The 16,610-nt window shown below is 42.3% G+C and overlaps 1 protein-coding gene across 1 annotated transcript in view; it reads left to right on the forward strand.

The window, feature by feature from the left end:
• Window positions 1-16,610, forward strand: part of PLPPR1 (phospholipid phosphatase related 1) — a 227,014-nt gene that overhangs the window by 171,582 nt on the left and 38,822 nt on the right. Inside the window, exon 3 of the mRNA XM_037035905.1 lies at window positions 11,754-11,942. Within this exon, the coding sequence (XP_036891800.1) occupies window positions 11,754-11,942 (189 nt within the window). The remainder of the gene's footprint in view (window positions 1-11,753; window positions 11,943-16,610) is intronic.

Consider the following 16,610-nt stretch of genomic DNA (forward strand, 5'->3'; position numbering starts at 1 on the left):
GCACTGGACTTTCTACCTTCTAAGACCATTGCTACCCTCTAAGGCCAAAGGTGAAAGGTAAAAAGACAGAGGCAGCAGTGAAGAATGAAAAAGTACCCAATAATAAACAATTATTCACTCCCTAAGAATATAACTAAGTTCCTGAACCTTTTTCAGCTCAACATGCATGGCTCAGGTCAAATGCTATAAATGTATCTTCTAAAGTAATTTCACGTGTCAGTGAATAAATTTCCATTGACAAGGCACGCTCAGTCATCAGACCCCTTGTATCACCGCAGAGGGTTTAGAGTGCTAAATGATACAGATCATGCATTGTGCTATGCTCAGAAGGTTTTTAGATGGAACAGTCATTTCAAAAGGAACAAAAATCAATCCAACAGTATAAAAATGAGAAAAAAAGAGGCTTAGATTACTTTGCAGAACCTCCAGTCAAGAATAGATTCGGAGAGTGACAATTTTTTCATAAGAAACAGAAGATTATGCGCCCTGGGAACCTTCCCCCTATCATATGTATTAGAATCATTGTTCCTCTAATTCAATGTTCCTCTAAGCAGCTTAATTCCAGCTCTTATTTGAGTACAATTTAGAGAACAGGGGCACAAAAAGGCTGTTTCTTTCCAGTACCTGCCTCTCTAAATGAAACTGTTCAGATGACTCCAAGCTTTGCACTTACCTGGTTGACCATATTGCTGGATATTCCTCTCAGAGTCAAGGTGAAGAAAGCCTCTCCCAGGTGAAGACTCTAGTTGACAGGCAGTCTTAGGATCGTTAAGGGGGTATAATAACATCTTCCTAAGGACATATACTTCAGGACGACTTAACCGAAGATTAGAGGGGAAAAAAACCTTTGCTCCATTCAAAGGTCTGAATCACCATGATTGCATTAATTTTCATGCCAAATTCCATGATAGGGCAACACTATCAGATGACCGAATTGGGGCCTTCCCCGGGACAGGAAGTAGCCATCTTTACTGAAGCTACTGGCTTCCTCCAAAATTAAAACCAACCATTCATGAGCCGACATCTGGCCACATCCCGTGCTAGATTGCCTCTTGTGTGCCTCTCCTCTGGAAAGGATGCTTTGGAACTGATTTTACTGTCTCGGGAATGTGGGGGATGTTGAAGGAGCACAGAAGTCATTCTGGCATGTACTCAAAACCTTTCGGTAATCTATCCTGTTTCAGGACCCCCTGTATATATCTGAAAAGGTGGTGCTCCGTAGGTCATCAGGGATGGCCCAGGTCTAATCGATTGGTAATGACTGTCTGGAGTACTGTGTGGAAAGAGATGTGAAGACCCAACTGGGTTTGACAGGAAAGAGTCCCAAGAATTACCGGCACTGTCTGTCACAATAATAGATGGAGGAGCGTGGCACATTTGGCGTGTTTTGATCATTCTAGTTCGGTTGACTTGAAACTACTGTTTTTTTCTCATTTCTTTGAAAACACGGGAGAAAGGAAGCCTGGTTAGCCATGGGGGATGGGTTTAGGCCCTCCACATGTTGAACAGTGAAGATGTTGGTCCTACCTGTGTGCTTGTTTTAAATGGTATGGGCGTATCTAAGCCACAAATGTCCAGCTTAGGAGTGCTTGGAGGAGTGGACAACTGGCCTCTTCTGCTCTGGGGACAAAGGAAGAGACCCATCTCCTGGAAACCCAAAGAACAAGAAGAGGTTTTGAAATGGCCAGGTCTCTGCTTGTCACCTGCTAGACAACAGGCACAGCTGCATTTGAGGATACAAGTTGCCTGGAGATGACTGCCTTCCTTTCTCTTCCTCCTTTTCCATGCCTAGTACAATGGTAGACATTCAACATACACTTGTTGTGGTAAGGGTGGAATCCCTGCTGCCTAGAGATGAGATGACGAGTGCTAAACTGTCACCACTTAGAATTTTACACTAAGTACATTTAGTAAGTGATCACATTCCTGCATTAGCACTCAAAGGCTTATTCTATTTTAATTCACAATGCAACCCAGAAGAGCTCTCTGTCCCTTCCTTTTCAAAGCAGCCCCATTAATCTGCCTCAGAGAACATTGGGGCTAATTCTGTTATGCCCTCTGTCTCCGTCTCTTTTAACCACAATTAGAAAACAAGGACTCCAGGGAATCTCTCACCCTGTGGCCTCTTGTGTCCACACAGCACCATCTCTAATTGATTCCATTTCCCACCCTCCTCAACCACTTAAATTGCTGCCCTGTGAACTCCGAAACTCACAAGTCTGGCATCCGTCAAGTCCCTTGTCTTGGTAACCTTGTCTAAACAGTTCCTTCCTCTTTCTACTGTGAGCTTGGCTCTCTTAATTATATTGCTTCCTTAGAGCTCTCCCACGTAGCCATGTTTTATTTTCCACACCCTTGTTCTATTGGACTTGGAGACACAGTAGGTATCTTGTCCCCTCATTACCTCTTCTAGACAATTGTCCTACTCACCTTAAAAATCACTTTGCTTGGAAACTCCTGCCATCAGTCAGTACCGTTAACTCTGCCTCCTTGGTGCAGTATACACAGTTCAGACCAGTCCTTCCCATTCTTTGAAGATGCTAGTTCTTGGCTCATTGTTACGTTCTCTTCAACTGTGCTCTGGTCACCACCTTCTTCGTCTCTTCTGCAGTCTCTGTGGCTCATTCATCTTACCTCTTGGCCTCCTCTCCTCTGTGTTTGCTCACACACTAGGTGATCAGGTGCTCTGATGATTCCCAAACTGATTCTCCAACTCATGCATCTGACTGCCTCTTTGACAATTTGCTTGGATGTCTACTAGGCATCTCAAACTTTTTATGTTCAAAATTAAACTTCTTATTTTCCCCAGCCCCAAGTGTACTCCTTTGAAGGCCTCCCCCAGGTGAACAGGGACTTCACTGCGTGCACTGCTATTTCCTAATGTGTGGCACGTAGTATTTTACCAATGAAGGAGTTACTTTATATCTTCACAATAGTAGTTGAAAACTAAACTTACAATACACAATGTTTTACTGCTACTCTGCTGTGTGTGAGAGGATGAAATGGGATTTTGTGAGCTTGCTTTGGAAATGCTACAGCACAGCGGTATTAGTGATACCCTGAGCACCTGCTAACTGACCTGTTAACAAACCTTTGCACCAACTCTGATTCCTCTGGCAAGGAAGTCTCTACTCTCATTTAATACGGATTACTGCCAAGGTCACCCTCCTCAATGACAGGTTTGCTGTGTCACTTTCCTGTTCAAAACCCATCAGTGGTTTCCTTCCGAGTATAAATAATGTTAACAATTTCTGCCTGCAATTCAAAGCTCTCTTCTTTTGAGTTTGCACGTACTTGTCATCTTTCATGCTGAGAAGGCATCCCTGGTGCACCCAGCATGCTGACCCGAAAGGTGAAGCTGGGCCCTGAACAAATCTGTGTCAGTCAAAAGTCCCTGACAGGAAGTGACAAAAATGTGACTGGCTTAGTGAAACAAAAAAGAGGGGGGGATATTTATTGACTCACCTAACTTAGGAAGATGATCCAACTATGTTGAGAAATGCAAGCTGTGGAACAGCATGTATAGTGTGATTCTACTTTATGTGTTTTAAAATGTACTCATGATTGTTTATATGGGGGAAAGTCTAGAAAATAAGTAATTACTATAGTTAGTAATGATTAACCTCTAGTGAGTTAAGTTCTGGTGATATGTTTTTCAGTTTATACCTTCGTGTGTGTGAATGTTTTATAATTTTTTAAAAGGTTCAATTTTATGTTTGGTTCCTGGCACAACTCTACTCATACAAAGCTATCATACGCTGTCCATGTAGACACTAGCCACATGTGGCTATTTCAATTTAAATGAATTATGATGAAACAAGGCTTAAAAGTCTACTCTTTGGTTTCAGTAGACACATTTCAAAGGCTTGATAGCCACCCATGGCCAGTGGCTGCCATATTGACAGTGTAGAGTAGAACATTTCCGTTGGTGCAAAATGTTGCTCCCATAGAGGGAAGCACCTGACAAGCTAAATGAACCGAGGTCCTCACACAGTTGCTTTCACAGGGATAATTGGCTTTGCTTAGATGCAGCCAGAATGAAGCAGACGCCTGCCTGAGCACCTGTGACCTGGCGATCTCCAGGAGCCTAAGTGAGGGTCGGGTCTGTGTTCATTTATGCAGCATCTTCTAATGTGTTTGGGAGGGGAACTATTATAGAGGCAACTTACCCAGTAATTTTAAGCGAACTATGGTAAATCCCTACCTGGTAATTTTAAAGGGAAAATGAGAACATCTCAAACTTTGGCAACATTGAGATTTACCTGTTTTAATTAGAAAGAAGAACAAACTGGTTGATTTGGAAGAATGTTTTTGCTTTTCTTTTCCTTTGCCTAATTCCCAAGAAACTTAGCAATGCATTTGAAAGAAAAAGAGAATCATAGTCATTTCTGGTAGGGAAATTAAAATTGTATCTTCAGTAATTATGTTGCAAATTATTTTAAAGGGAACAGGAAGCTCTACCTTGTTTCCTTAGTTTCCTTTTCCATTTGAATCTTTAACATTTGTTATATATGGCATGCAGAATACGCAGTGTTAGTTCTATGTTTTAATTCTAATTTAGAGTCATCAAGTCATTTACTGTGCCTTTTTTACTCAAACGGTTTCTATAATTTAAAGGGTCCTCCTCAAGGAGGACTTCCGGAGCAGTGCTCTGTATCAAAGTACCCCACATGACATGCCACCCCCCAAACAAGGGAAGGACAGGATCGGGTATCCCATGGACCTCCGCTGAACTCAGTCTGGTTCTAGAGGATCCATAATGACTAGGCAAATTGCTTTTCTTGGGCTGACATCCTCTTCTATCCTATTTTTCCAACATTACCGTATTTGGGGGCCATAAGATGCACCTAGATTTTAGAGGAGGAAAATAGAGAAAAAAATTTTGAAGCAAAAAATGTGGTAAAATATTTAATAACATAAATAACATAATAGTTCACCAGTATAAATGTAAACAGAACTCAACAGCAGCATTGACAACCATTATTCCTCCCAAATCTGGGGGATGGAAAGTGTGTCTTACAATGTTGGAGTTCTTAAGAAACTTTAAGTAACTTTACTTGCAATATCATACATAGAGGATTTTAAAGTGGACATTGTTATAACACGGACAGGCCAAAGGAAGTAACAACAAAGTTCTCTTTTGTCCTCAGAGTAGGCACCAGAGCCAACTGATGTGTCAGGACCACTTAGAAAGCCATTCTGCAGGCAGAATGAGGAGCCAGACTCCCCAAAGCCAGTGCAGTGCTCAGTTAGAAAGCAAAGACCGCAGTAACGATGATTCCACCACGAGGCTCGTGCCTTTGCTTGGGACACCAGGGATCGCTCACCCAGAGGCTCTGTGTGCTGATTAAATCCATATCTCTTTTACTGGAAGCCTCTTTTGGTTATTAATGAAGGAAATTTTAAAGATGGCAAGAAAATTGCATTTCCTTTTGAAATTACAGTAGAAGTGTCGTGTTTCTTCAACTGGCTCTTTAAAAATTGAGAAGGCCCCAGCCTTACAGATTAATGAGATTTTCCTCCCCTAATCCTGCTCCCACCCCCTCAGACCTACCTATTCACCTAATAAGTCTACCATGTAGGTCTCACCTGTCAGGAGTGACACAAGTCTTCATTTCTTTGAATAGGGCTTACTATTCTGGATGTGTGGGCAGTCATATTTCCTGAGATTTTCTTTAGTAGATTTGACTGGAGTGGATGCATGCAAAGGCTCTGATCTCACGTCTACACCCTTCTCCCTTTCCTCTGCAAGAAGGAAGTGATGCCTTTGGTGTTAGTGTCTAATGACTGGCATTCAGCTAGCCTGCTTTTTACCCTTATGGCTTGACCAGTGATGTTCATTCCTACAAAGAAGCCAGACACTGGGGCGGTCAAACCTAAGAGTAGGTGTGGATTTAGGGCAGAGCTTCTGTCCCAGAGCTCCAGAGGACTATGTCCTGGAGAATAGCATAGGTTGTTTTGGCTGTGGCTCTTTAGAGTCATAGAACAGAAAATCAATTGCATTATATGAAGGCAAAAAGGAATTTTTAAAACAAGGATAAAAGAGAATCCTGTGAAACCCAAGAAGCATGGACTGGCCTCAGCATAAACTAAAATGAGAAACTGAAAAACCACCAGAACCAAAATGATCTTTTCTCCCCAGGCCTTCTGGTCTCTTGACTTTGCATGTCCACTTTATTTTTTTTCTCTTTGTATCTCTGTCCATTGGCTGTCACAGCTTTTCCAAGGTTCAGATGGCCACACAAGGTAGATCTGAGTCAAAACACAGTGCTCTCAACCCTGAGAAGCTAGATTTCAAATATTGCTGGTTTCTGCCTTCTGAATCCTTGCAGAATGATCAGGAATTCATGCATTTTCATATATATTGATTGTCATTCTTAGAAAGAGAAAGCTGGGGAAAATCCCTGGTACATTAGCTCCTCACACCTCATTAACCGCCCCCCCACCCCAACCCCAGCGGTAACTGCGCCTTTCATTCTGACATCTCCACCCTTCCCCCAGCACTTGGGTCCAGCACAGCCTCACCATCTGCTCCTGTGACACCAACATGATGGCCTCCCTCCATGTGTCCCTAAATGGGGCCGGAGAAGGCAGCTGAGATGGCACATGTGCCAACTGGCACCAGTGGTATAAACCTGATGGGGATGCGTCACGGCCGAAACAGGGAGGGAGAAGGAAGATGCTGACAGCTAACAGTCTGACGGCCTCAAGGCCCAGGGGCCGACATCTCTGCTCCTGAAGCTGCATCCACGTGTTTCTCTTCCTGCAGTAAATACATGACTTTTATTTTTTATATTGCCATTGACACTATCACCGTTGTCCTCATTTTCTCCCCCTTTGCCCACTCCACCCAGTCCCCACACCACCTTCCCTCAGGCCATGTTGCCTGTGAGGTACACATATATGTTTTTGGCTAATCCCTTCACCTTCTTTTATCCAGTCCCTCCAACATCCCTCTGACAGCTGTCCGTCTGTTCCATGCATCCAGGCCTCTGGTTCTGTTTTGTTCGTCAGTTTATTTTGTTCATTAGATTCTACATATAAGTGAGATCGTATGGTATTTTATCTTTCTCTCACTGGCTTATTCACTTAGCATAATAATCTAGGTCCATAAGCTTCTTCTTAATATGTATTCATGAGAGTGTTCCACAGAGAAGAAATCGAGATCTGAGCTGTTTTGTTTTTGCATCTCTGAATCTCTGAAGTCACTGGGGACTCTTCAGGGAGTTTGAGGAGTGCTTGGAAATGACAGGGTAGGGTTTCTGGCTGCTCATGAGGAGCAAAGGCAGAGTGCCTCATGCCAACAGGTCATCTGTCCCATAGGCTGCCCGAGTTCCCACCTACCTCTATCGCCTTGAGTCTCCGAGCTTCCTTGTTCTTTACTTCGTGCCCTGCAATTGATGGATTCATTCACTCATTCATGCAGTTCTCTCTGGATGCGGCTTTCAGGATTAAATTGGTCAAGCAGCTATTCGAAGTTTCAAATTTAGGGATATGGCTTTAGCTCCTCTGTTGTCCTCGTTGTTGATTTCTGTATATTTGATTTTTAAAAAATATTTTATTGATTGATTTTTAGTGAGAGGGGGGAAGGGAGGGAGAAAGAGAGGGAGAGAAACATCAAATGTGTGGTTGCTTCTTGTGCACCTGCTACTGGGGACCTGGCCCACAACCCAGGCATGTGCCCTGAATGGGAATCAAACCAGCGACCCTTTGCTTCGTAGTCCAGTACTCAATCCACTTAGCTACACCAGCCAGGGTGGTTTTCATGTGTTTGATGTTTTGAGATAGTTCTATGTTCTAAAAGTTTCTATTCTCTTTTCTATTAAGTCCTTTTATATATATATATACACATACATACATACACACACACACACACACACATATATATATATATATATACACCTTATAGATGAGGTGTGTCCAGAAAGTATCCAGCCATGTAATATGAAAAATACAGACATTTATTAGAGGAGATACAAGAAACCCTGTACATAGGACAATGACATCTCAGTTTGCTTCAAAGTAGGTACTTTGGGACCTCACACAGTTCTCCCAGTCGCCATCAGCTGCACTATTGTACTTTCCTGAATTTCATCAATGGTCTGAAATCTCTTCTCTTTTGAAGGTGATTTTAGTTTTGGGGACAGCCAAAAGTCACAGGGTACCAAATATGGGCTATAGCAGGGCTGAGGCACCTGGGTAATATGATGTTTCACCAGAAAACCCTGGATGAGACGTGGTGCATGATTGAGTGCATGGTTGTAATGAAGCCGCCAATCACCAGCTGGCCATAGCTCCGGCCTTCTGAATCATCTGGGTAGTTTCTGCTGAGGAATGTTCAAGCCTAATCTGCAAAACGTGGTGCAGATTAATTGCTGGACTTGTTCAATCATTTTGAATGCAATGGCCACACAGTACACATGCTCACTTAACAGAGTCTACTGCCCCCACTGACTAGTACAATAAAGTCATCACTGTTTACACATGTGGATTCCAGTCCACTCTCCTTGGCTGTCAGGTTACACTGATGTCATGCAAACTGTCCTCGTTTTATTAACAACGGCTGGGCTTTTCCTGGACAGAACTTGTATACATATATGTGCGTGCATATGTATGTTTTTGCTTTTATTTACTTCATTTTTGCCTTCCCTTTTAAATAAAAATGGTAACACAGAGGCACAGGAATATACAGTAATAACTCTTCCTCAATAGAGGAAGCTAGATGCTATTTTTGTTTTTTCCATAAAGCCCTCATAGATTCTGCTTTTCTCTAAGCATATATCTCCCGAGGGCTGATGATGCCAAGGGAATGACAAAGGTGCTTCCAGCTACATGGATGAGAGACACAGAAATTCTAGATCAGCCCTGTGCAGGAGACAGCCCCAGAGGCAGAGCCCCCAAAACTCTTGGAATCCTAGTGTTATCTCGGCTCTAAAACATTCAGGTCAGCTGGCAAGATTTCTTCCCATCAGGTCAACTCAGTTGACCAGTCAAGCACAAAAGAAGTAGAAACTTCATGCCCTTGACTTTACAAACTAGTGTCTGGCAAGGGTACCCATTAGCAGGGGCAGCTTTGGAGCAACTGTCTCTCATTCTTGTTGGAAGCATGTTTATCCAAGTCTCTGCTACTGAAAAGGAAAGCAGTAAACCAAATGCTTAAAACAGCAGGGATGGCTGAGCCTTGGTGATGTACACATGGTGCCAGGAAACCTCAGGCACAGAGATACACATGGGAACAGCCAGACATGACAGGATGGTTACGAATGTGACAGCAGGTCACTTGGGAGGGAGAGCATGCCAGATAATAGAAAAAATATGATCCTTGTAGAGCCAGAAACAAGTTGTGTATGAGGGGTAGTGGGAGAAAAGAATGGTTTGTGTGCTACCACTGGGGGACAAGGAAAGCTGGTGGTAAAAGTGGCCAGAAGACCTTTACAGCAGGGTGGCCAGGAGTTGGTACTTGAGATACACTGTAACGGCAGATGCCCAAGCCTTCCGAGCCAGGCAGGGAAGGCAGTGAAATAGGGACAGTGGATGAATCGGGGAGGAGGATTCTTAATCCAAATGACCCTTAAAGAAAATGATGCTTTCACCTATGGTGACAAAGAATTGCAGAGATAATATCAAAAATAGAGGCTGTGCCTGGTTCCAGAGAGTGGGGTAGAGGAGGGCAGCGTTTAAGTCTCTGCTTCAATATCGTGGCTAAATAAGCGAAAAGGAAAATGGATGAAAATGCCGGCGGGCACCTCCCTGCCTTAGGGTTCGCCTGCTTTGCCTCCCCGCAACTCTCCACCCTTTGGAGCGGGGTGCAGTTCTAATGCCAGGAGGTAGGCGTTTTTCCTCTGGGGATCAGAAAATGTGTGTTTCTAGTCTGCCTATAACACTAGCTAGTTATGACCTCGGGGTAGTCATTCCAGGGCTAGAATAAGAACTGTAGACTTTCTAAACACTGAAAAGATTGTGATTTTCCCCTACTGCCCCTTAAGTACTTCCAAATACGAGGGAGGACCCTCCATAAATGGAATTTATTTATAAAACATCGTGTGTTTATCCTTGCATGTTTAAACTTGAGTCATCCTCCATTGATGCAATACACTTATCGGGACGTTTTTCCACTACTCAAAATAGTTTTTGAACTCGTTGATTTTGATGCCTTTTAGTGTGTCTGCCATTTTTTGTTTCACCTCTTCCACATCAGCAGAACCTTTCCCTCTGAGGATTTTTTTTCTTCCAGGGAAACAGAAAAAAAGTTGTTCAGGCAAGAGATTGTGTGAATAGGGAAGGTGAGGCAGGGGCATGCTGGTTTGGGTCAAAAACTGCTGGACACTCAGTGCAGTGTGGGCAGGTGTGCTTATAAATTACCTTTCATGAAATGGGTACATGTGTTGAAAGTGGCTTCAAAAAAATTCTCTGAACCGAATGTAGCTTCTGACAACACCACCAGCCGATACGCTGATACAGATGGGTTCCTAGAACACTCACCAAGCAGGGGAAGCCAGTAATACTGGGGCCCACCCTCCAGAAGAGAATCCTTGTTTTGGGGGTTCCCCCTTGTAAAAACAATTTTACGCCATAAATGATGTACCAAGACATCTCCCCAAGTTCTGACTTTTTTCCCATAATGATGAAAGTGAAACTTTAAAGCAAATCAACACTTAAACATATTCTGTCTCCAGGTGAGTGTCCCTGCTTCGCTGATGCTCGGCCTAAGCACATGTTCAGCTCCAGTGCTGATGATCGGTCAGTGGTCAGCTGCGCTCCTGGCCTCGGTTTTCTCATCTGTGAAACCAGGCTGTTAGACTGGAAGATCTCCGAGAGCTCTTCCAGCCTAATTTTCTGTAATTTCATAACCTCACAGACCTATCTACCTTTATCATCGTCTTATCTTGGCCTTTTGGTTTCTTCCGAATACCAATGAGAAAAATAATGCTGGTATTTCCATATACCCTCAACTCCTACCTATTACAGGCAACATCTAAACCTTGGTGAATATCTAGGATGTGTCTGAGTCAAAACTAAAGGGTAATTGAGTCCCTTTCTATGTCTAACCTTATAGTTAGATGTGATCATCAGCAGAGTCTTTGATTTACTGGCGGAAAGCATTTTAGAATAAAGGCAAAAGCTTTTGGAAAAGGATAAATAGTAAAAGTGATATGGGATACCTGTATTGTTTTCGTTCCTGCCAGTAATTTAGGGTGTGTTCTGAAAATTTCCTTTGACATAAAGCTAAACACCAGGTTTTAGCTTTCCTTTTCATTCATTCATTTATTTGTTTACTTGTTCATTCATTCGTTATCTCCCTGCCTCTAATATTTTATATTGATGATAAGGTAAGTCTATCTCGCATAGTTTATGAAATTTCTCATGCACAGCTCTCACATATACCTCTTGCCGGTTCTGATGCCACTGATCTTTGACTTTTCACCTCTGGCCCGGATGGAAATGCTGTTTTGCTTCCCACGCATCGCCCGAGAGGGTGGCAGCACAGGCTGGGACTCTCTGCAAGCCCTGCTGTGATGTGCCTCTCAGCGGGGAGCTATGCACTAGTTGCTGGAAGGTTTAGATAACAGATGTGACAAGGCAGACAAGCAAGCACTCCCTCCCCGAGCCCAGAGCATGCTGAGCCAGGCACGCACACACTCGCCAACACCAATACCAGGAGAGCCGAGCCGCCGCCCCGGGGTGATGGAGGGACTGTGCTCTGAGGGGCGAAGCCCTGCTAATGTCTCTGTGTGGCCATGCTGTATTTTCAGCTTGTCATCATGGCTGGGACAGTGCTGCTTGCCTACTACTTCGAATGCACTGACACTTTTCAGGTGCATATCCAAGGATTCTTCTGTCAGGACGGAGACTTGATGAAGCCTTACCCGGGGACAGAGGAAGAAAGCTTCATCACCCCTCTGGTGCTCTACTGTGTGCTGGCTGCCACCCCAACTGCTATTGTAAGTACAGAAATAGACTTCCTTCTTTCTGGTCAGATACTAAACAGCATTCTGCCTTTGCTGCCCTTGCCTCTTTTTCTGGGTGTTCAGCATCAGCCTTATCAGGGGTGTCCTGTTTCAGCCAAAACAGAGTGACTGGGGCTCTGAATAAAAGCTCATTAAAGTGGGTCTTGTCTTTTATCAGGGACTTGCTTTTTGGTATCTGGATTAAAATATATACACGCATATATATTTAAATTTAAAGCCTGTGTGAATGCCATAAATCCTGGCTAGTGTGTTAAGAAGAGCTACTGTGCTCTGGAAAAATATACAGTGGGTCATGTGTATTAAGAAGAGGTCTGGAATGTGGGTACCAGTGTTGATATAACGCCTCAGATCAGAGTGGAGGAGACTCCCCCCGGGCCTGTATCTCCTGCTGTTTTGATTGCGCTTCCAGAGAGGCCAGAGATGAGAGAAATCGCTTGACCTGAAGTTCCCTATAATTCATTCTTGACGGCTCTGACTCTGTTCACATTACATCACATTCAATTAAGTTGTAACTTTACCTTCGTTTATTTCATTTTTTTTCTCTCACGAGGGCACAAAACAAAAAGGCCAGACAATCCTTTAGGGAGACTGTTTCAAAGCATAAATCTCCCATATCTGGATTAGCTGGTAAAGTGATTCAACACTGAGACATTTTAATTTTTTAAAATGACTTTGTGAGGGCTTTGAAATATACATTTCTGTGTCTAAACGAGCTGCAAAGTCAGACTGTCTGGGATGTAATCTCAGTGATCACTTCCCCTCTTCTCTGCTAGTAGATGCCTCCCCAGCTCTCCCTCTCCCCCCCCACCTGCCCCCCTCCCTCCTTTTGGGGGCAGTAATAAAAGTACTACTGGCATGCTGAGGATTATACTGATTGCTCAGACATTCAGCTCAAGCATTATTTTCTGTGCAAGTTTTTTTGCTTACTTTAAGATGAAAAATAGAATAGAATTTTGAAAGGTAATGTGGAAGCATAATGAATCATAATGCTTTCAGTTCATTTTGAAGGCTGCTTCTGAGCTTGACCAGCTCCCTCACTAGATGATAAACCTGTGTCGTGGGGATTAAGGTTGGCGCTGATAAAACACGATGTATCAGAGTGGTTAAAAACACAGGCTTTGCAGTCTCACATATCTGGATTCACGTCCTGGCTGTACGACTTTAGCCAAGTTGCTTTATTGCACCCCCACCTCCATAAAAATGGATGTAATGTGACTATTTCATAGAGTTGCCTCGAGCCTTAAATAAAATGATTCACACAGGTGACTTAGCCCAGTGTCCGGCATGTACTGAGTGTTTGGAAGAAAGGAAGAAAAGAACCTGGCTGGAAATGACTTTTTGTTCTCTCCAGGGTCCTCTACCTGAAGAGAATGAGATTTCACTGAGAGCCCTGGTGACACCCGCTCTTCAGAGCGATGGGGCGTGTGCCCTCTCCCAGAGGAAGGCTGATCCCTGTGTCCCTCTTACTGTTGCCTTACTTATCCTTTCTCACCAGCCTGGGAATAAGAGGAAGCATAAATAATACCTTTCCCTGTATCTCAACAGGCCACACACTCCACTCCCCAGACAAAACCAAGAGGCCACACTGGGCTCTGAAATGGTTTAATGGTATCTTTGCCTGAAGGCAGTGGGCTTAGTCTGGAATCAGAGCCTGTTTCTTCCTGTCTCGGAAGCACATCACTTCCGTACACATTCACTCAGGAATCTCTGAGTGATCCATTGACCTGCTAAAACATTTTCCTCTCTTCTTCCCAGACCAGAAATGGTGTAACCTAGGTTTCCCTATAGTTATTTATTGTCATTGTAGTGATTTTTTTCATTTAAAAAAACAAATGAAAGGAAAGAGATAGATTAATAAAAATTATGCATAAAAAATAGTGAATCAAAAAGTAACAGATTTGATAAATAAAATTAGGAATTAATTCTTTAAAAGTAAAATGTACAATCCCCTGGCTAGTATAATATAAGAAAGGCAAAAGTAACAAAAGTTAAGAAAAAAAATGTATAAGCAAAAATACTCAATCCTTTAAAAGTCTGCCCTGTGTTTTTATTTAAATTGTGTATAAAATTCTGTGTCAATAAATGCTTACATCTCAATAAAATTGATAATATTCTATAAAAAGATAGTTTACCAATGATGCCTTAAAAAGATGGAGAAAAGCTTAATACATGAATAACAATAGAATAAATGTTTAAACATGTCTAAAATGTATCTCACAAAATACTACTGGGGACACATAACTACAGTGTAAATTCCTTCGAACTTTCAAGGAATAGACAATCCATAACTATGTAAAATGTTTCAGAGACTAAAAACAAAACACTCTGAAATACCAAAGGTCAAGCGCTACTTGGAGGTCTGGGGAGTGTCATCCGTGTTGGCAGGTGTCCTCATCTTCCCACAGAGCACGGAGGGCAGCCGTCTCAGAGCTGTCATGAATGGCAGCCGCACCTGGTCTCAGCCATGAGAGCAATGTAATTCCATCATAAAGATGCTGGGAAAACTGAGAAAAAAAAAATAGAAGTATGAATTTCCAACACCTAGAAAATCTACGTGCACACCCACAAATCACCCTCACTAGTAACAACCTCACTTAGGATTGTCAATTCAGGCATATAGAAAAGGATGGAAAGACTTGTCTACCTAAAAGTAAGTGTTTCTATCCCCCCCCCCCAAAAAGTAAATAGAACCTGCAATAAAGTTTGCAGCATGTGAGACTCAAATGTAAATAAGCCTTAATACTTAAAAAGATGAACTTCCCAAGGTAAAAATGGGAAAGGACAAGGACTGACAATTAGGAAAGCAACAAATTAGGTACATATAAACATTTCTAAACTCCTCGGTTCTCAAAGAACAGGACTTTTTAAAATGCAGCATTTTCCCCATGTGAAATTGACAAATGTTTTAAACAGCCCGTGTTGTTGAAAGTGCAGATACTTTTATGCCGCTCAGGTCAAAGTATAAACTGGCATCTTCTGGAAGAGCAGCTTCTCCGAGAGTTTCTTAAACTTCAGACCCAATCACTAATTCCATTTTCTGAACTTGTGTTAAGGAAATAATCAAGAGGGGAATTTTTAATGTTTTACAGTTGTTCCGATTATTTTCCTCTTTGCCTCCCTCCATGCAGCCCAACCCCACTTCCGTAGTCAATCCCACTCCGTTTTCCATGTCCATGGGCCCTTCATGTTTGTTCCTTGACTAATCCCTTCACCTTCTTTCAGACAGTCCCCGCTCCCTCTTTTGCTCTCACCACTGTCAATCATATTCTGTGATTCTGTGCTGCTGGTTTTATTTTGTTGATTACTTAATTTTGTTCATTAGATTCTTCTCATAAGTGAGATCATGTGGTATTACATAAATACAAAGATTTGTTTATCAGGATTTTCATCTCAGCAATAGTTTAAATAGTTAAAAACTTGGAACTAGCTAAATACACAATATTTAACATATGTGTACATACATTATGGGGCCATCGTGTTTTTGAAATGCCTTTAATAGCAGTGAAATATGCTAGTGATGTATTGTTAAGAATATTAAAAGGCAAAAAATTATATATCACATTGCAAGGGAAACCTTTTTTCCTTCTATAAGAGAATCCAAACTTCTCTTCATTTTCTGGCTGTTTCCCCAGAAAAAAAAGATGATATGTATCTATATTACTAGACAAAATTAACCCCTGATTGGAGAATTGCACTGAACTCGGAGAACTGTAATTACCCAAGGAGGTACCACGCTCTGACTTCTGAGTGCATTGGCTGTGGAAACTTGGCATGTATGTTTTGGGACCTTGGAAGTTATGCCTATGGAGTTGCATATATTGACTTCTACAGGGCATGACCCTTTTAACCCAGGAGGCTCCTGCATCCTCTTACATGTCTGTGGTCTCCTTACACCTGGGCCGAATGCTCTGCTGGACCATGGCAAGGACACGTGCTGAAGAGGATCACGTGATGCTGCCCTAGTTGCAAGATATGGCTTCTTCCTGGGGAACTGATGCCACATGTAGGATGTGGTTGTCTGTGGGTCTAAATATTTGATAGACCCCAAGAAGATACCTTGTGTGTATTGCCAGTATAATCCCAATATATACTTATATGTAAAAAGACTGGTAAGAAATAAACTAAAATTTATAGCAATTATCTGAGTGCTAATAGTATAGTTGTTTTCCTTTTCTTTTACATTATATAGTTCTTCCCAATTCTACATGAATGCATATTATTTTCAAATCAAAAGATATGTATTTAAAACAAATTAGACACTCCAGTACTTCTGGTGATAATTCTAAAATGACCAGTCTTTAATAAGACTTGAAAATGGCAATTCTATTCGTAAACAGCACTGCTGTGAACATAGGGTGCATAAGTTCTTTTGAATTGGTGTTTCAGGACTCTGAACCTAATGAACAAAATAAACTAATGAGCAAAATAGAACCAGAGGCATAGACACAAAGAACAGACGGACAACCAGGGGGAAGGGGAAGGGACTAGTCAAAGAGTATATATGAAGGTTCATGGACATGGACAATAGGGTAGGGAATAGTGGTGGGAACGGGGGTGGGCTGGGTGGAAGAGGGCAAAGGGGGGAAATTGAGACAACTGTAATAGAATAACAATACAATATTTTTTTTAAAAAAGAGAAAA

Source organism: Sturnira hondurensis, unplaced genomic scaffold, assembly GCF_014824575.4.
Source record: "Sturnira hondurensis isolate 20B ecotype Veracruz unplaced genomic scaffold, ASM1482457v3 Scaffold0022566, whole genome shotgun sequence".
NCBI lineage: Eukaryota > Metazoa > Chordata > Mammalia > Chiroptera > Phyllostomidae > Sturnira > Sturnira hondurensis.